Genomic DNA, 19747 nt, shown 5'->3' on the forward strand with positions numbered 1-19747 from the left:
GTCCGATAGGTGCCAGAGATCACTCTGAGATCACTTTCATTTCCGAGATTGACATCTGTCCTGCAGTCGGGACAGGGTCTCTTGGCCCTCTACCTGCTGGCCACCAATGCCTTATACACATATCCAGTGGCCTCCTTGGAATCCCTGGGATGCTCCTCAGTCCCCGAGGTCCTGCTCCAGAGCAAGATCACCGGTCCTGACAGTGGCACCCACTCCCATACATCATTTCAGCTGCAAGTGATCGCTGAGTTGATTCCCTAAGGACCTGTGTGGCTCTTCTGTCTGGATCTTGTGGTACAAGAACAGAATCCGTCATTGGCACACCAAACTGCCTTCTTGTCCTGCCCAGATGACTCTACTGTGCTGGAATCTTCCTCTCACTTGGTGCCTCAAGACATTAAAACTTATCAGGACCTCCTCTGGCATATGGCTACTGCCTTGGGTATACAGGAAGAATTTTTGCAGGAGAATCCGCATAAGTTGCTGGATATTCTCCAATCATTAGCTCCAGGTAGAGCACCCCTCCTGATTAAATGAGGCTCTTCTGGAGACTACAAAGGCCCTCTGCAATACCCCATCTTCATTGCCCCCTGTGGCAAAGTGTTTGTTTGGATGCAAGGGTTCCTATGCAAGGGTTTGAGGGTTTCTCTTTCCACCAATCCCCTAACTCCATGGTGATGACTGCAGCAAATGACAGGGCTTGGCAGGGAATGTGTAAATCCACACGCAAGGACAGAGTGTCAAAGAGGATGGAATTGGGAAGAAAGATTGTGTATCTCCTCTTCACTGCAGATGTGCATATGAACCAGTGGGTGTTGCTCTCTAAATATGACTTTGTTAATTGAGCAGCCATATCTAAGTTCATGGAGAAATTGCCAGAAGCGTTCAGGGAAGAGTTTAAGGTATTCATTGCAGAAGGCCATCTGGCCAAGATTTTGTTGCAGGCAGCTCTGGACGGGGTGGGTGCCTCAGCCAGGATTATGGCATTGTCTGTAACCATGAGGAGAGCCTGGTGGTGACAGAACTCAGGTTTTGTGCCTGATGTGCAGCAGACCACTGAAGGTTTACATTTGATGGCTGGGTTTTGTTTTCAAAACTGACAAAACTTTGCCCTCTTTTAAAAGACTCCTGAGCTACTTTATGCTTTGGGAGTATATACTCTGGCTGTGAAGAGGCACCACTATAGTGGTCAGCAGCTGCAGCAGTTATACCGCTTGCAGTGGGTTGTGGTTTTTTTGGATAATTGTCCCATCCTGTGTGGCAGTGGGATTACTCCAGAAAGAGCCAGTGATTACAAAGGAGGAGGTCCTCTGTTTCTGAGTTTAACTACCCCCTCCCACCCATTTGTCCGCCTGGCATCTAGTAGGTACCCATTTTGACTTGTTTAACCTCTCCTTTTCCATGCCCCCAGTTCAGGGACAAGCTAGCCCACTTGTACAGTGTTTAGGACTCAATTACAATGGACAACTGGATCCTAAACAGTCAGATTGGGATATGCCATACTGTTCCTCTCCATCCATCCTCTATTTAAGCCTCTAGCAACTTCTTCTTTCCACTTTTTGTGTCAGAAAACAGCCTTCTTTGTGGTAGTAACATTTGTAAGGAGAGTGTGCACATTGCAGGCTTTGATGGCGGAGCCTCCCCACATGCAATTTTCAAAAGACAAAGTAATCCTGAGGCCGCACCCAAAGCAAAGGTGATTTCCCAGTGTCACTTGAACAGTGTTATATATTTACCGGTGTTCTTCCTTAAGCTGCATTGAACCCCAAAGGAACAGCGTCTTCATACCTTGAATGTCAGGTGATTTTTACATTTTTATGTGGCTAGAACTAAACTTTTTCATTCCTCTCTTCGTCTGTTTCATATGCAGACTGAATGAAGGGTCAAGTGGTCTCTTCACAGACAATCTCCAGGTGGATAACATCATGTGTTTTGAAGCATATGAAGTAGCTCAGGCTACGCCACTTCAAGAGGTGTGAGGGCATTCCAAGCAAGTTCAGGCAATGACAACAGCATTTCTCTATGACGTTCCTATATTGGACATTTGCAGGGTGGTCACTGGGTCCTCTGTGCATACTTTTGCTATGTGCTATGTCATTATAGCTGTGTCCAGATCAGATGCAAACTTTAGGAAGTGCTGCCTTCTTTAAGTAGACTCTGAGCCTCACGTCCTGCGTCCTGACTGTTTGCAAGTCACCCACATGGAATACGCGGCTGCATCTACTTGAAGTAAAAAACAACCTGTAACAGTTGTTGTTCCAGATGTGATACAAATGTGTATTCCATGACCTGCCCTTCATTGCCTCTGCGTTTGGAGTCTGTACTTCAGTTCTTTTATGTGAAGGAACTGGGAGGATTGGGGCAGTGCCACCCGTATACGGCTGGGGGAGGCCCTACAGCCACAGGGTGTGAGAGCCTTTGTTCCGGGTATGTCCCAGCTCCAGAGTATGGAGTGCGCACACCGACCTGGAATACACGTCTGCGTCACATTTTGAAGAACAGAAGATTACGTATTTTTCCAGACAGAAACTATTAAAATTACATAATTTACTAATGCAAATTGTAAATATTAAATTTTAAGTTTCAATTAATTCTTTTTGGTATGTAAAGACTTAATGTATTAAATCTACAAGAAGGGATGTTATGTAAGCCTTTGTATAATCAGTTTTGTCACCATGTAGCTACTAAAACCCACTACTGCTCACATCCATGTTGAAAGAGTTGAATATGTTTTTTTTTTTTTTTTACTTTTTATTACCACTGGGTTGGTCATGTGGCAGTAGGAGGGCCTTCAATGTTTTCAGAAGTTTTTGAAAGCAGACTAGGTAAGGCAGCATTTGTGAACCCAGAGAACAAATTCTATATACATCATAGTCTTCAACCATCTGTTCCTCCTTTATCCCTGCCAAGTCGCTCTTTAAAATTTAAGGTCTTTTCAGCTGTAAGTAAATAATTTTTTTTTGTTTTTTTGTTTGTTTTTAATTATGGTCTGTTTAATAGTTGATTTTTTTTTCTGATAGCCTTAAGTCAGCTGGGTGTGATAGGTGAATTGGAGTAACTTCTTTTTCTTGTCTTAATTGCACTATTGTCCTAGTGGATTTCCTTAGCTAGATGCACCCTCCATACAGCTAGTCCCATTGTGCACAAAAGATGCTACAAACTGTTGACTGGTATATAGCACACTGCTTCTTCAGGTACTCCAGATGCCATCAACCTTCTTGCCTGGAACCATATGTTCTGTATAGTTATACATGCCCCTTCCTCTCATCCTTCCCCACCCCTACCCCCCCATGAACTCAGTGTGTAGGTATTCAATACAGATGTCTTTATACCATTTCTGTAGGATGCCTATCTCCTCATGTATTTGACATATGATACGCTCAGAAGTTATACTGATATCATCTACATTCTGAGACTGCAGACTCAATGCAAACTGACAATGAGGCATGTTTTGGTGGTGTTGGTTCATGTTAGAAGATGAGACGGTGTTGGAAAGATATTGAGTTATACTACTTGCAATTGGCTTCACTGCGATCTTTCTAACTTGTGGGCCTTCTCTGTCATTTTGTACACCTGGAAGAGAGTGTCTGAAATCCTTTTCCGGTTTTTGGCACCAGCTGAAACTATTTACCATTCCAGTTTTTGGGATGCAATATTTTATGCTGCTAAATCCTCACAATCTTCATTAATTTCTATTCACATCTATTTTTCTCTGAATTTTGAACATCTTATTTCTCTTTGCGCATTTTCATTTTCAACCAAAAGTGTATGCCTCTTTTCCAAATTTGTCTTCTGCACTGCGTTTTCTTCATTTTTGGCTAGCAAACCCTTTGTCTCCATTTTTTCTGCCTTTGTCATTTTTTTGCAATGTTCTTGAGCTCTGTATTTCTTCCTGCAAAATAATCCTCTGTGTGTATGCACATGTGCATGACCATAGGAAATAGGTCCATTAGAGGTTTGATTACAAGAATAATCAGATACAAGCTAAAATACGTTTACAGTATGTATATAGATATGAATTGCTGTATTTGTCTTAACTTTTTTTCAGGAAGGACAATTGGTTAGAAAGATTGTTCTACAGCTGTCAGAGATTAGATAAGCGTGACCAATCGACCATTCCTCGCAATCTGTTGAAGACGGATGCTGTACTTTGGCAGTGGGCTGTTTGGGAAGCAGCTCAGTTTACGGTCCTTTCTAAGTTAAGAACCCCTCTAGGTAGAGCCCAAGATACGTTCCAGACAATTGAAGGTAATATAAATAATGTATATTTTTTAATGGGATATTTGGTTTAAGAAATAGAGTAGTGAGCTGTTTTCTTAAATTATGGTTAAGATAGGAAAAAATTACTTTCTTTTTCAGCTATTTGTTGCTTTTTTTAGACCTTTCTTAAATGTCAAGAAATCAAGGGTTATATATAATTTTGGAGATGCTTTATGTAGTTTATTTGTTGAAGTACATGTTAATAATTTTAGACTCAATTTTCACAGATATTTTTTATATTATATAAAGATGTAAATCCTGATTTTTGATTAACCATTGTGTTGAAATGTTCTGGCCAAATGTTCATAGGTATCATTAGAAGTCTTGCAGCCCACACGTTAAACCCGGATCAAGATGTTAGCCAGTGGACTATAGCAGACAATGATGAAGGACACAGCAGTAATCAGCTTAGACTTGTTCTCCTTCTACAGTACTTGGAGAATCTGGAGAAATTGATGTACAATGCTTATGAAGGATGTGCTAATGCACTCACTTCTCCACCAAAGGTTTGTCTCTTTCAATGCTGACAGTGTACTGCAAACTGTCCTACAAAAGTGGGAATATTTCACTGTATATCACTTGATGTTTATCAAGAATCATATGCCACTTCCAAATGATTCCTTGTAATAACTTTTCTATAGAAATGTTCGATATACTACCCTGATTATAAGCCAACAATTTTTCCACTTTAAAAAATTTAAAAAGCTCAGGATTGCCTAGCTGTTCTCCCTGTTGGTGGAGCTTACTGTTTTTGAAAAAGATGAGCTGCAGACAACCTTGTTTCCAAACATTTTAGGCTTGTGTTCTGATTTTCATTTAACCTTGTTTGTCTAATTTCTTTTCAAACAAACATGATATATTCCTTCAGTTTGTTTTGCCTTACTTGATTTAATGTTATTTACTATTAAACAACTGAAAAGGGAACATCATTTTCTTGAGTAACTGTGTGCACAGCAGCACAATATCAAACACGTTGCAGATGATAAAATGAATAACTATTGAATGTGAATTAAAGGCACAGTATCCACTGCTCTATTAAGCTATCAACATTTGTTATGAAATGAATTCAGTTGTGAGGGGTTCAAGCTGCCATTTGTTGAATATGAAACAAAAATTGATGTATTTACAGTTGAATCTATGAAGCTTTGGCCTTCATAGAAACAAATTGCTTTAAAAATTGAAATGACCACTTTGCTGTTTTCCCATTTCTGTTTAAACAATATGTAAAATGGCCAAGTTGTTGACATTGTAAATCATGTCATAATTGCAATGAGTTTTTGCAAGAATTATTTGTTTGCTATTTTGCCTGTCCAGATATGTATTTGGAAGGGTTCCAAGGAAACCATTTCTGTTTGTTGAGAACAAATCCATCCAAATCTGATTGATTAATATTTGGTAGAAAGATATTGCACCACTCATGTGTTTGCCTCAGAATCTCTATAATTATAATGTATGTTGTAATTTCCCAATGGCAGGTCAAACTAAATTGGGAGTAATCTAGAATTAGTGCATTTTGCTGCTGTGCAGGGGATCAAATTTTAAGGATCAAGCTGAATTCTTTTCTCCCAGGCTGGCAAGAAGCAGTGAGTCACTGATGAGGCAGATTTTCTCTTTTTCCATCCCTTCTTTCCCCCCAACTTCCAGCCTCTTTCATATGGAAATGTGGTCCTCCAAGAGCAGGTATTGAAGGAGGGTTGAATAAAGCAAAAATATTTTCCGATAAATCATCCATTGTAAGTAGGGCTTCTTAGATACGGGGGAAAGAGAATTTGAAAGGACAAGTTAAAACGCATTTAAATCTAACTTCTTGTAATGGACTTGCTGACAGAAATCTTTCCACGGCAATGTTGTTACATTTTAATCATTCTATAGTAAATTACACCACTTGAAAATTTAGTTACAGAAGGGAACCCTCTGGATAAGATTATGCTGTGTTCTATGTATTAAATATTATACTGCATCTATTTTAATTTATACAAAAATAGAAAGTATTGGTTTATAAAACTCTATCTTTTTTTTTTTTTCTTTTCCCTTTCTCCCTTCTCCCTATTGAAAAGGTTATCAGGACATTCTTCTATACTAACCGCCAGACCTGCCAAGATTGGCTAACTCGGATTAGACTTTCTATCATGCGGGTTGGATTGTTGGCTGGTCAACCTGCTGTGACAGTCAGACATGGTTTTGATTTACTCACAGAAATGAAGGTACTGTATTTTTCAAAATTTAGTAAGCTGTAGAAAAAACATAGTATTGTATATAAACTAAAAGATACACCAATGGATTAAGTAATCAAACCAATAGGCCTGTTAAAAACTGTATTCTAGAGCAACAGTTTTGAACTTTTACTTATCTATTTTTGAGGAGGTGGAGTTTTTTCTAGGCAGAATAGTTAAAATTTGGAAATTCTGTGTTACACATTTAGTCAAAGATTTATAGCTAGCTCATATTTTGAACTATATAATTCCCACTGTTTAAGTAAGGAGCCTCTGTTTAAAACTTGTGGAAGTTTCTGATACTTTTGCTAGACCAGTATTTTTCAAACTTTTTGTCTTTGGAGCCCTTCCTGGTATTGTGAAAAGCAACCCTTTTCTAACCAAGGACTGGGATGAGGACTGGAAGAGGATGTGGCCTAGGAGGGGCTCTTTCTACAAAATGTTGGCACAATGAGTTGGAAAAACCACTGTATTTAGAACACTTTGTATAAAAGCTGAAGGGTACTGATGACGTGTTTGGTTTTTTTTAGCAGAGAACACTTTCTAGATTTATGCCTGGGTAGTAATTTGTCTGCTGATGAATTTCTGGGGATTTGTGAAAAAGTAATGTATTTGCATAAGTATAGGCCATAAGCTGGATGTGCTTTTCAGAAAGTAGTGTACAGTGTCTGATTTTTCAAATATTCTTTGCTCTACTTTGTGGGAGTGGGGTAACTGTGACCATTGAGAATACTTTATTAAATATAAACATGAAGTATTGCATTACACATTTAAAACATTTAACAACTTGCATATCTTTTCTCTTCAAACAAGATCTGTTAAATTAGGCTTAAACTTCATTTCTAGGGAAGTGAATTAGAAGTGACAATTACGATGTTGGTGGAAGCACTATGTGAGCTTCATTGCCCTGAGGCTATACAAGGAATAGCTGTCTGGTCTTCTGCTATAGTTGGGAAGAGTCTGTCTTGGATTAATTCTGTAGCTCAGCAAGCAGAAGGACGGTAAGTTGGCACAAATGGCTGGAGAACTGGTATAAATATGAGTTTATTTTCTAAATACATGAAGTGCCAATATTTTATCTCAATTAATGTAAGTTGCTTCATGGATCAAAGCTGCTCTTCTGGTTTCCTTATCTGAACAAGAAGTTCATTTTTAACATGTCTTTGGGAGATGGTTAGCATGTCCTAGGATTTTTTAAAAACAGATGCATAAGAACATCACTAAGTTGTTATGTTATGTGCTGTGTAGTATTTCAAAAATTCTCTGTAGTGTAGCAGCATTATTTAGCCAGGTTTATGTTGCAAATTATTCTTTAATCTGAATTTTTTTTTACCCGGTTTCCTGGCCAGAGGTAGTAATCTGAGGTTCTTTAAGGATATCCAGACGTAATTTTCAGACCTGGCTCTTTTTGTGTTATGAGTGTTGATCACCGCTGAGGTAGGGTCTTAAATTACAGATAAACCCTAGTCTTCACTACCGTGTTAGGTTGACATAAAGCATCTTATGACTTACAGCCACTGCGGTGGCTGTAAGTCAACCTAACATAGGTCGACTTGTTTATAGTTTAGACCTGCCCCAAGAATCCGTAGATCAGTGTGATAGATTTTAGAAAGTGGAACAAAATACATGGAAACATACTTGAAATTTTCATCCACTTATGGGGAATCAACTCGCCTTTTCACTGTGGAAGGTAGCTACTGAATCCCAGAAAGGAAACAGGAGACACCCTGTTAATTCTTAGGTACATGTGCAGACAAACAAAACTTAGGCAGCAAAAATCTATAGAATTTTTATAAGGATTATTGATGTCTGTTTTCTTTTGTTAGATCCTTCAAATAATGCATATCTTTATAAGATACAAAGTGTGGTAGTAATGTGAACTGTTGCTGTACCAAGACTTGCAGAAAATCTTCAGTCCTAAAATCTACTGTACTAAAGGTTATTTAGCTAATAGACATCCAGCTTCACTGTGTCAAGACAGTTATTACATATGTGACTGAATAAGCAAAATAATATTTGATATATTATTCAACTATTTGAATAGTCAAAGCTTTCAACTCTGTTGTTATGCAACATCCTTTCAGATTAATGAGTTGTTGGAATATGACTAGTACAACAGGCCACAATGAGAGAGGAAATTAATGGGACATTTCTGAAAGGAAAGTTAGCAGTGAAAAGGGAAATGTTGGTTTATGTTGTTTGGTTTAACATTTGTTTTGCAGTAGTACTCGGAGCCTCTCTATCATGATGATAGTGATCTCATTCTGTTAAGTACTGCACAAAGGCATAGGATGACAGTCCCTGCCCCTTCTTACAGTCCAAGAAAATATGCAATCTACAGAGAGTAGAGGGTAGAAGGAAAAAGTCAGATACAATTATTATAATATATCTACACCTTTACATTTTTTGTTATAAAGAAAGAAAGAGAATTATTCCCAACTGCTGCTTAAACTAGCCATCATTATATGCTCTTCAGGGTGTGGAAAAGTGACGTTTTGTTTGGTTGTGTTTTAATTTAGGGCAAAGACATCTAAATTTGGGATTTGTGCTCTGTTAGGGGTATACAATAAACTAAAACAAAACACTGTTTTTTGTTTTTTTTAAAGGTCATCCTGGGTTATATACTTAGCACTACTGCCAACCACAGAGCTAACAATTTATTGAAAATAGATATTATGTTATGTAGTTTTAATGTGGGCAGTCTTCGGAGTTTTGAACATGTAGGGAAAAACTTTCCACCCATACCAAAGTACTTGTGTTTTACATATTAGACTAAAATTCACCTAAGGGAAAAACATGCGCACACATTCTGTGTCCGTGTATACCTTTCGTCTTGCTGGCATACTGAAAGAAACAGCACTCTTATCTCTCTTCCCACCTCTGTCTCTGTCACAAGTGCTTCCTTCCCCCACCTTCTTAACTGCTTGGTTTGGCCTGTGTGGAAGCATCTTCCTGCAGGACTAGCTTCGATGTCTCTCACCCTCCAATATTTTACCACTTCCTTCCTCTGCCACCAGTCAGGGCCCATAGATGTGCTACTTTAAGTGTCAACATATCTTAAATAGGATCTGGTCAGAGGCATGAAGAGTAGCAGAGTGGATGCAAATCAGGCCAGCAGATCACACCAGTTATCTTCTCTTCTCCTGCTCTGTTGAGTGAGAGAAATGGGAACTTCATGGCTCTTCTCCTTCAAACAACTTCAGCTCCCTCCATAAGACCAGCTGTGTCTGATGAGCACTCCTATTATACCAGCCTCCGTTAGGTAACCTTGCCAGATTACAGCTCTCTGTCTCCTGCTTGTGGTTCCTGTAAGCAGAGAGAAAGAATCCAATATTTGCTTCTCTCAGTTCAAGTCATGAGTAGCAAACCTATGTGAATATAACAAAGCTGTTAGTCTAGTCATCTTTCATCTGCAGAGGTACAGTACTCACAGTATGCTAAGTGCTTTCCAAACAGGCGAGAGAGAGAAAGTGAGCCTTGTTGCAAGGGTTTTAGAGTCAAAAAAGGAGAAAACATATTAGGCAGGGAGAGAGGTACACGTATGAGCAAAGTGGCCATGGCAGTTAGCGTGTGTCCTGTTTGTTCCATGGTTTTCGTTTGTTCTTTTAAAAAATGTTTTGTTACATTGGACATGGACAGTGGCAGGGGAGCAAGGGAGATACGAGGAACAAGGGTTGGGGGAAGGTCATTGAGAGGCAGGAGTGCGGGAAGAGTGACACTGGCAATGGAAAAGGAGTACTTGTGGCACCTTAGAGACTAACAAATTTATGAGAGCATAAGCTTTCGTGAGCTACAGCTCACTTCATCGGATGCATTTCATGGCAATGGAGGGACTGTGTTGAGGGGTGAGAATGAGATTAGGAGGAGCAAACAGCAAAAAAAACAAATCTAGAATTCAAATTGTTAAAATGCCAACTGCTGACATCTTTAGGGCCTAGAGGCTGTGAAGCTCATTCCACTAACCATGTTTTCCATTCTGTCTCCCCAAACCAACATAGCTGGGGGAGCTCTGCTCGTCTGCACCCTGCTGTGTTGTTGCTTTTGTCTCCTGTGAGGGGGGGAGTTTCTGGCAGACTTTTCTTGTGAAAAATCATATTAAAGCTACTTCATCTAGAACAGTGCCAGCAAGTAAATTTTGCTTCAGTTCATAGTAATTTGAAGTTGGCATGAAAAGCTGATACATAGTTTCATATATGTGAAATTATGTCTATTAACTGACAACCTTAATTGTGTTCTATCTTATTCAACCTTATTTTTTAAAGATCCCAGTTTGATGTTTTGGGCTGAAGGATAAAGACAGTTCCAAGAATAAGAGATCAGTAACTAGAACACCCACCTTCAGTAGCTTCCCCGCCCCACCACTTCTGTTTTCCGTTTTACTATAGGGAGAAATCCTCTTGGTCTTCCTTTGTTTTATTCTTGTGGCATTGCAGGGATCATTCATTCTGTCCTTTTATAGGAAATTTTAATACAAACTTCATATACAAAAAGTAGAAAATCATTGCTGTGAAATGTTGACTAAACATTAAATCTTAAATGTTTAAGGTTTGAAAAAGCAACTGTTGAATACCAGGAGCACTTGAGTTCCATGACAGGAGTGGATTGCTCCATAGCTGGTTTTGATAAATCTGTCCTGAAGTTGGCCAATTCAAATAGTGGCAATAATGCCAGCCCAAAGCATTCTTTCAATGGTAAGTATTATTTATTGCTTTTTAAAATGGTCACAAACTTCATGTATTGAATATGTGCATAACATTGTTGTGCTTTACAGGTAATACAGTCAACAGTAAAGCCTTGCTATATTGTCTTAGTAATTTACATTGTAAACACTTGCATACAAGTTTAACTGAATAATCCAGTTGAAGATATTGGAGCTACTCACATATGTAAAGATAAGCACATGCATAGATGTTTGCAGGTTTGGGGCCTAGTGAAGAGATGGATAAAAGCAAGGATAACACATTGTATTTTAAGCAGTTTAGTTCTAATTATTTAAACTTTAATAATACATCATTACTTCCAGTTATTTGTATATGTCATGAATGTAGTATAGTATAAAAAGAAGCTTTAAAATGAGACCTTGTCACAGCACTCTATTAAAATCTTGAGAAGTGGGAAGGGGTATTTTGTACACTTTTGTGTGTATTATCAGGTGCACATGTTAGTTTAGTTCTATATTGATCAGATCATTCTCTTCCAGTTTCTTTATAAATATTCACTAAATTCTTCCAAAGCCTCTTGCGTAAGTATTTCAGTTTTACAGGTGATAAAATATGCTACAGATGAGAAGTTAGGTGCTGTAAATATTGTGTAACTAATCTTATCTAAAACTGATGAAACTTTTTGCCTTAAACATAATTTCCCAATGCTTTGTCAAGTTATAAGGCTTATTTTTCTTAAATATTGATTTTCTTAATTTCACAGGTGAAGCTAGAAAAACTGTTCTGACTAAACCAAGTGATTCTTCACCTGAAGTTATAAATTACTTGGGTAACAAAGCATGTGAATGTTACATTGCAATTGCTGATTGGTCTGCTGTACAAGAATGGCAGAATGCTGTCCATGACTTGAAAAAAAGCACAAGTAATACCTCAGTCAATTTAAAAGCAGACTTTAACTACATAAAGTAAGGTTCTCATTAATTTTTTCAATAATATCTCTGAAAACAGTAAACTGTTACATGAAAGCTTCTCTTAGTTTCATATCAGTGCCATGTGGTTTCTAAGATCTTTATCTTTTGTGATGCAAAATGAATAATGATTTAGAAGGAAAACTTCCTTGATGTATAGTAGCTATAACAAATAATTAGTGAATTGACACCATCCTAAATAAACTGTTGGGGTTTTCATGATTCTTAAGATTAGGAAAGGCCTCTTAAATTTGTTTATTTGGAGGCAGAAGATAATGGATTTGTTTTAGTTATTTTTCATTGTAAGGGGATTCATCTATTCTCACAACTAGAATAATTTTTTAAAATATCTTGTCTTTCACTTGTATCTTTTTTTATTCTTTAGATTTCTGAATTAAAATTTTGACTCTAAAGCTTTTTCAGAAATTAAAGAAGATTATGTTGGCTGATATCTAATGATTCATTAAAGATACAAGGTGGATGAGGTAATATTTTACTGAATCACTGTCTGTTGACGAGAAATTTTCAAGCTTACATGGTGTTCTTCTTCAGGATCTCTGTGTAAGCTTGGAAGCTTGTCTCTCTCACCCAATAAAATATATTACCTCACCACCTTGTCTCTCGAATGTCCTAGGGCCGACACAGCTACAACAACCCTGCATATATCTAATGAATCATGATAGTCTTTAGGTTTTTGTAACTAAGTATAAAAAAAGTGCACCTATGATTCTAGCAGACATTTGTCTTGTTACTCAAGTGGGTTTCAGCCTTTCTTCATTTGTGAACCCCTAAAAATTTTCAAGTGGACGTGCAGACCCCTTTAGAAATTTTACACATAGTTTGTGGAACCCCAGGGACCACAGGTTGAAAACCACTGTTCTAGAGTAATAACAATCTTTTGCGAACAACTTAGACGTAGTCTGCGGACCCCTAAGAGGTCTGTGGACCACAGGTCCAAAACCACTGCTCTAGTTAATATAAAGTTGAAATTGCAATAGATAAGACTTCTGTAGCCATTCCATTTGAAGATCTATTTTTTTCAAGCCTGTACTTCTCCAATAAACTTTATAAAAAATCTTTTGTCTGAAGTTTCTCACATGCAGACTTGGCCTAAAAGTAAATTCTTGGGGAAAAGTTTAAATATAGTCTGTCAAGAAGTTTGAGTTTCTAAGGATAAAGTGTTCCTTTTTTTCTGTTAGTAAAACTGGTGGACTTCCTCATATAACATAACTCAAAAGGTTTGTTTTTTAAAAGTTGCCATGTAGTTAATCCACAATGTGGGCAAGTCTTTACGATGTGTCTGAAAATATTTTGTTTAGAAATAGTTATGAATACTTCATATCCTCATCCTTTTTAGATACATTTGTCTGTGCTGGCAGAGATTTTTTCAGTGATAGGCATCCACAAATAGTTTGCAGGTGCAGAGATTCGATCATTCTGAGTTGTGTGGGGCAGGTGTAGTTTTATCCAGGTCGTCTGTCTAATCTACATATTTTCCTGGTTATTAGGCACCAAATTTGTACACCCTCTAAAAAGCTTTTTAGGGTGCTCTATTCCCATTTAAGATTATGACTTCACTGCAGAATCAAGCAAAAGGGAGAAACTATGTAGCTAGAGAGAGAAGTTTTTAATCAAATAAATATGCAGTAGTAATGGGATATAAACATTTTCATAGTGAATGTGGGTTTTTTCTTCTTTGTTAGTCCAGACACTTCATATTTCCTTTCTGCCAGCAGATGGTAACAGAACACTTGAACATTTGTATCATGACATTCTGCGTTAAGGGGTTTGTTGGCTCAATCTTCAATGTCTTATCTCAGTTGGCTGACTGATACTGTTCTAGAAGAATCTAGTCTCCTGAACTGCTCAACTGATATGCTGTCAACAGGGTAGAAGGGTTAGGTGAGGAAGTTAGATTTTGGCTGTTGCAGGCTGTCAGCGTACTCCTGTGTAAACTATGCGCTACACAAGACTCTAGGGCAGTGGTTCACAACCTGCGGCTTGTGGGCCGCTTGCGGCCCAATCAGCACGCAGCTGCAACCCATGTGACATCCTCAGGGCCTTACAGATAGTATTGGATGTGGGCCACATAACACATTGTGGCCCATAATGGTAAATAGGTTGAGAGCCACTGCTCTAGGAGCTTGTCTACGGAAGGACACTCAGGAAAATTAACTGAAGGTGTACATTTAAAGTGGATTAGTTAAATCAAGTTTAAACCCCTTTGTGGATGCTACTATTGAGAATTAAAGTGGCCTTAATTCACTTTAATTCTGAATAAGAAGGTTCGCGTAGGGGTTTAATGCAGTTTAACTAATCCCCTTTAAAATTTAGTTTGGATTAATTTTTCTGAGTGTCCCCCTGTGTCTCTTGTTGTCATGTGCACCAAGCAGTTCAATTACTGGCCAAAAAAAATTTTGGGGCCTCTTTATTGGCCCTATATAAGTCAATGGTAAAACTCGCATTGACTTGGATGGAACCAGGATTCCCCCCTTAAACATAAAGGAAAGCTCTTTTTTAAGATTGCTCCCTGAAAGTATCTTACTTTAATTTGCCAGTACTTATTCTTTTCCTTCCTTTATCCCTATACCTGGTGGAAGAGCACTAGATGTGTAGACTAATTGATGATTTTCTATAAATATGAAACTTTGAAATGTTTATTCTTTAATTTTGATAGTCTGATAGCTTCTAAATTTTCATGAATAGCAAAAATTGATTTAAGTGTTTCTGCTACGTTACCTTCATTGTACAGATTATGATTGTATATTAAGATGGAAATCTTTGTTTTCAAGTTATGTGAATGTGCTCTGAATTCCACCGTCTAAAAGTGCTGTGTGAAAACCTCAGGGCTTTGAATAAAGGAATGTCTGTACTTGAAGCTGGTGGCATAATTCACAGCTGGAGGAGACATACAATAGCTCTGACTGAGCAAGCATGCTAAAAATGGAATGTAGATGCAGCAGCGCAAGTGGGCTAGCTGCCCTGATGGCCTGTCTAATGTTTCTGACACACACATTCTGCGTGGCTAGCCCTTCCTGATGCTTGTGCTGCTGTGGCTATATTCTATTGTTAACACGCTAGCTCATTCAGAACTAGCGTGAATATCTCTTCAAGCTGGGAATCACACCCCCTGCTCAAAGTGTACATACCGTAAGGCTACAGAAGAAACATGTTAAAAGACAATTGGTTTATTAGTAGTGCTCCTTCTGGCTTTTCATTGCTGTTAAGTTGTAGGATCTTCACCAACTAGGGTGAAGTAGGAGTATGGAAATAAAACTATAAAATTGAATTGCAGATCTTTAAGCAGCTTTGAATGTGGAGAACTTACTGACTGTACAGAACAGCTAGAACTGCTACCTGGAGAAAACATCAACCTACTTACTGGAGGATCCAAAGAAAAAATAGGTACAAATAAAATCAAAATTCATAATAAAAGTAATTCCTAAACACTTATTATAAGCTTAAAATACGGTACCATATCAATATAGAAATTACACTCGGAGACTTTCTGGATACGGATTCCAGAGTTCAGCAGAACTACTGTAACTTTATTTACCAAGTTGAGAAATAATTGGCAATCATAATCCTAAATGCTGTTGTGTATCTTCTTTTTTTTTTTTTTTTTGGATATAGATGTTTTTTGAGAAAAGAACTTGGATTTAAAAATGTAATTTTCTCATTAATTATCAATATTTGTTCTGCAGTTCTTATCGCAAACTTTCTTCCTTTCAAAACTTTTATTGCAAGAATTATGGTAAGGGTTGGTAATTTTTAATCATTTGTGGAATGTATGTATAATCTTTGTAGATATGAAGAAGCTGCTTCCTAACATGCTAAGTCCTGATCCAAGGGAATTTCAGAAAGCAATTGAAGTACAGTTGTTGAGAAGTTCAGTATGTCTGGCAAGAGCTATTAACCACACAGAACAGGAACAAAAGTGGCAATTGATAACTGAGTAAGTTTAAAGAACCTTTGATTGAATACAAGGACCTTGTATCTCTTGTGTGAGAGAAGTTGTAATCCATTAAATACCACTTTGTAGTAACTGTAGTCTTCGTTGTATTTAAGTATGAAGCTTTTGTTTGGCTGCCTTTCTGAGAGTGCACGAAATTGTTTCATGGATTAGGAATATAAACCACTAGGAGAAAGAGTAAGGAGGGATTTTAATTTTAGAGATCTAATGCTTTGTTCACCTGGCCAGTTGACAGTAAACAATGCTTTGAAACAGACAATCTGTGGAACATACTGTGCATGAAAAATTATAGATTATGCAAGACCTGATCCTTTCTTCCATATGAAGAGGCTGAATTTTGCTGCCTGTTGCAGGTTCATAGGTTTTTTTTAATGTTAATAAATAACAATATCTGTTAATTTAAAAAGACAAGGATAATTAGTAGCTAATAGAATGGACTGTTCTAGTTTCTAACACTAAATCTTTATTTCAGAAATATTGTAAAATACCTGAAACAGACGTCACGAATAGCCGTTGGACCTTTAAGACTTTCCACGTTGACTGTGTCTCAGTCATTGCCAGTGTTGAGCACCCTGCAGTTATATTGTTCATCTGCTTTGGAAAACACCGTATCAAGCAGGCTTTCATCAGAGGTATTTTTTTTGTGTATAAATTCTTAAAATAATATTAATAAGGTCATGTGTTATACATGTATCAGGTAACATCTTTCTGCTGAACTGTTATTGCATGAACACTGTTGCAGAGATGGGCTCATTCTTACTCATACTAAATTGAGAACACATTGAATTTCCTAAAATAGTTGCACCTGAAAATATTTTTTTTTAATCTGTTAGTAAAATTTCTGACCATTTAACACCACTTCCACCTGCATCTTTGTAATCTCACAGTAAAAAGGGCTTCATTGCAGGACTCTTCAGACCTCACTTTAGACACCTCTCTCATGCAGTAACATCCCTGCTCAAACAGTCCAACTAACCAAATATTTTTGGTGTTACGCTTTGCTATATAAACTTAAATTAGTAAACTACAGCTTACTCTACTCTAAAATGTTCTCTAGGTATTGAAAACTACAAGCTCTACATTCCATGACAAACATGAAATTTTTTATGCCTTCCACAGGACTGTCTTATCCCTCTTTTTAGTGATGCTTTACGGTCGTGCAAACAGCATGATGTAAGACCATGGATGCATGCCCTAAGATATACTGTGTACCAGAATCAATTGCTGGAAAAACTTAAAGGTATCTAAATTTTATGTTAGTCTCTAAGGTGCCACAAGGACTCCTCATTATACAGAATTAGTAACTTAGACTTTTGTTTTGGTAGAAGCACCTGCATTTTCATGGTTCAAATAATTTGCTTAGAAATATGAAATAAACATGTTTTATTTAGCAAATGCTTATGTATGTTATAAAATACTTAGGAAACAATGCAATAATGTAATTCACTCATTTTCAAGTTTTTAAACACTTCCATTGTGTACTTAGACATACCTTGTGCTGTCATTAGTGTGTTTTCAAAAACAAACTCCTTTACAGTAATTCAAGTATGCAATATGTTTCTTGTATGCAAAGAAGCAGGGTACGGGTAAAATCTCCACCCCGTTTTTCTTCTTTTGGTAATCCATGAGTCTCAAATTTTAAATGTCAAACTGGAATTAAAACTAGCTACATGAGACGAGAGCAAACTGTGGAAGAGTGATTAATGTTTTTAATACCGGCTCCAAACAGGTTTTTTACTTTTATATTGTCTAATAGAATCTTAAAATGGAAAAAAGTAAACAAATTGCAAAAATGTTGCTTTGCTTATGTACCTAGTTTTGTGGCCTCTGACATCAGCCATCTGTTAAATCGCATGCATATTAGGGGGGAGAGAGCCCACAATCGTCTGCTCCAAAGCCATCTCATATATCACTTTACCTCACAGACTCTTCACTAGTTGTCAGTGATATATTTTTTTTTTTTTTTTTTTTTTTGCTGTGAATCACCCATCCAATACTCTGGATTTTATCTGTCTTCTGATTTTTTTAAAAAAAAAGTATCAGTAAAATTGCACAATAATGAATTTGGACCATTGTCAAGACTCTAAAAACCCTTAAGTCATTCTTCTCTCTTCAGAAAAGAACACTCCCACTTAATGGTCCCTTTAAAAAAAAAAAAAGTGCTTGGGAGAAGAATGAAGGTTGAGCATGATCTGAAGCTCAGTACAAACCAATTAGAAATATTTGAGCTGCGCTCATTTCTCTGAAGAGAAAGCAGTAGTATACATAGACTTAAGCCAGCATACCAGTTTTTTAAAATACTTATTTATCAAGTTTTCACAGGTCTACATTTATCAAGTTTCACAGGCCAAATCCAAAAGAGGTCCATGTCTTTTTTGTTAGAATTTGATACAGAGAAAGCTTTTGATAGAGTGGAACTTTCTGTCTATGTAGTCCTATCATATTGACGTCGACCCCCGATTCCTTAAATGGATAACTGCAGCTGTGCCTTTTGGACTTAAAGCTCCCCTGTTTGAATTACACAGGGGAGCTAGGCAAGGATATCCATTGTTTCCTTTACTTTTTGCATTTCCATGGCCTTTATACAGAGGATAAAGAAAAATGAATTTATCACTGTAAGCATGACAACATCTCAGAAAATAGCTTTATATGCTAATGATGTAATAGTATCTAACCTGAACATTTCCTTAAAATTAGTATCTAAAGAAATCCATGATGTCAGGAAAACATGAGGCATGAAATAAATTATACTGTTTTTATGTATAATTATAAATCTGTAATACTAGCTATAAATTTACCAGACTTTGAGAAGTTATCCCTCCAGAAAACATTTGGGTACACATAGGCAACAAATTCTGTAAGATACTGGGGAATTAAAATCTCAAACCAGCCAAAAGCTAAATGATTTAATTTTTCAAATTACTATTTCAGCAGATGAAAAAAGATTTGGGGTGCTGGAGGAAGTATGCAATTACTTCGTTGGTAAGAATAGCCATGATCAAAATTAATATTGTTGCCCAGGATATCTTTCTTGTTTCAAAATCTCTCTCTAATCATTTCAGATAAAACTCTGGCCGGCATACAGATAATGTTAGAATTTATATGGACTAAGAAAAGACCAAGAGTGGGTATAGTTTTTTCCTCTGTTAGTAATTGCATTCTGTATATGGCTGGCATGGTGAGGCAATCATCTACTGTGTGTTCCAAATGCAATTTATTGCTTTAAAACAATTTTTTTCAACAAAGATTTGCTTTGTTTTTCAGAACAGACTGTCTCCGTTAGAAGTCATCTAATGGAACTGGGACTAACAGCAGCAAAATTTGCTAGAAAACGGGGGAATGTGGCCCTAGCCACACGATTGCTTGCTCAATGCAGTGAAGTTCAGCTGGGAAAAACCACTACTGCTCAAGATTTAGTTCAGCACTTCAAAAAATTGTCAGCACCAGGTCAAATAGATGAAAAATGGAGTCCTGAACTTGATATTGAGAAAACAAAATTGCTATACACAGCTGGTTAGTGTTTGATAATCTCACATAGATACTATGTCTTATAGTACTTCTTGCCAGGTTCTTTTTTCCAAGAAATCATAATGGTACAGTAAACTTAGAAATTGCTTTCAACTCAATTACTAATGTCTCAGTTTGAGTATTTTAAAATGGCTTTTCTCTTCA

General features: G+C 37.2%; 1 protein-coding gene across 1 annotated transcript in view; it reads left to right on the plus strand.

Moving 5' to 3' along the window:
- The window catches only part of SMG1 (SMG1 nonsense mediated mRNA decay associated PI3K related kinase), a 121864-nt gene that overhangs the window by 63807 nt on the left and 38310 nt on the right, over positions 1-19747 (plus strand). The window contains 11 exon segments of the mRNA XM_038418662.2: positions 4049-4248; positions 4570-4766; positions 6318-6464; positions 7320-7474; positions 11019-11164; positions 11898-12099; positions 15398-15507; positions 15910-16057; positions 16548-16707; positions 17195-17315; positions 19340-19588. Of these exon segments, the coding sequence (XP_038274590.1) occupies positions 4049-4248; positions 4570-4766; positions 6318-6464; positions 7320-7474; positions 11019-11164; positions 11898-12099; positions 15398-15507; positions 15910-16057; positions 16548-16707; positions 17195-17315; positions 19340-19588 (1835 nt within the window).

Source organism: Dermochelys coriacea, chromosome 10 (assembly GCF_009764565.3).
Source record: "Dermochelys coriacea isolate rDerCor1 chromosome 10, rDerCor1.pri.v4, whole genome shotgun sequence".
NCBI classification, from domain to species: Eukaryota; Metazoa; Chordata; order Testudines; family Dermochelyidae; genus Dermochelys; species Dermochelys coriacea.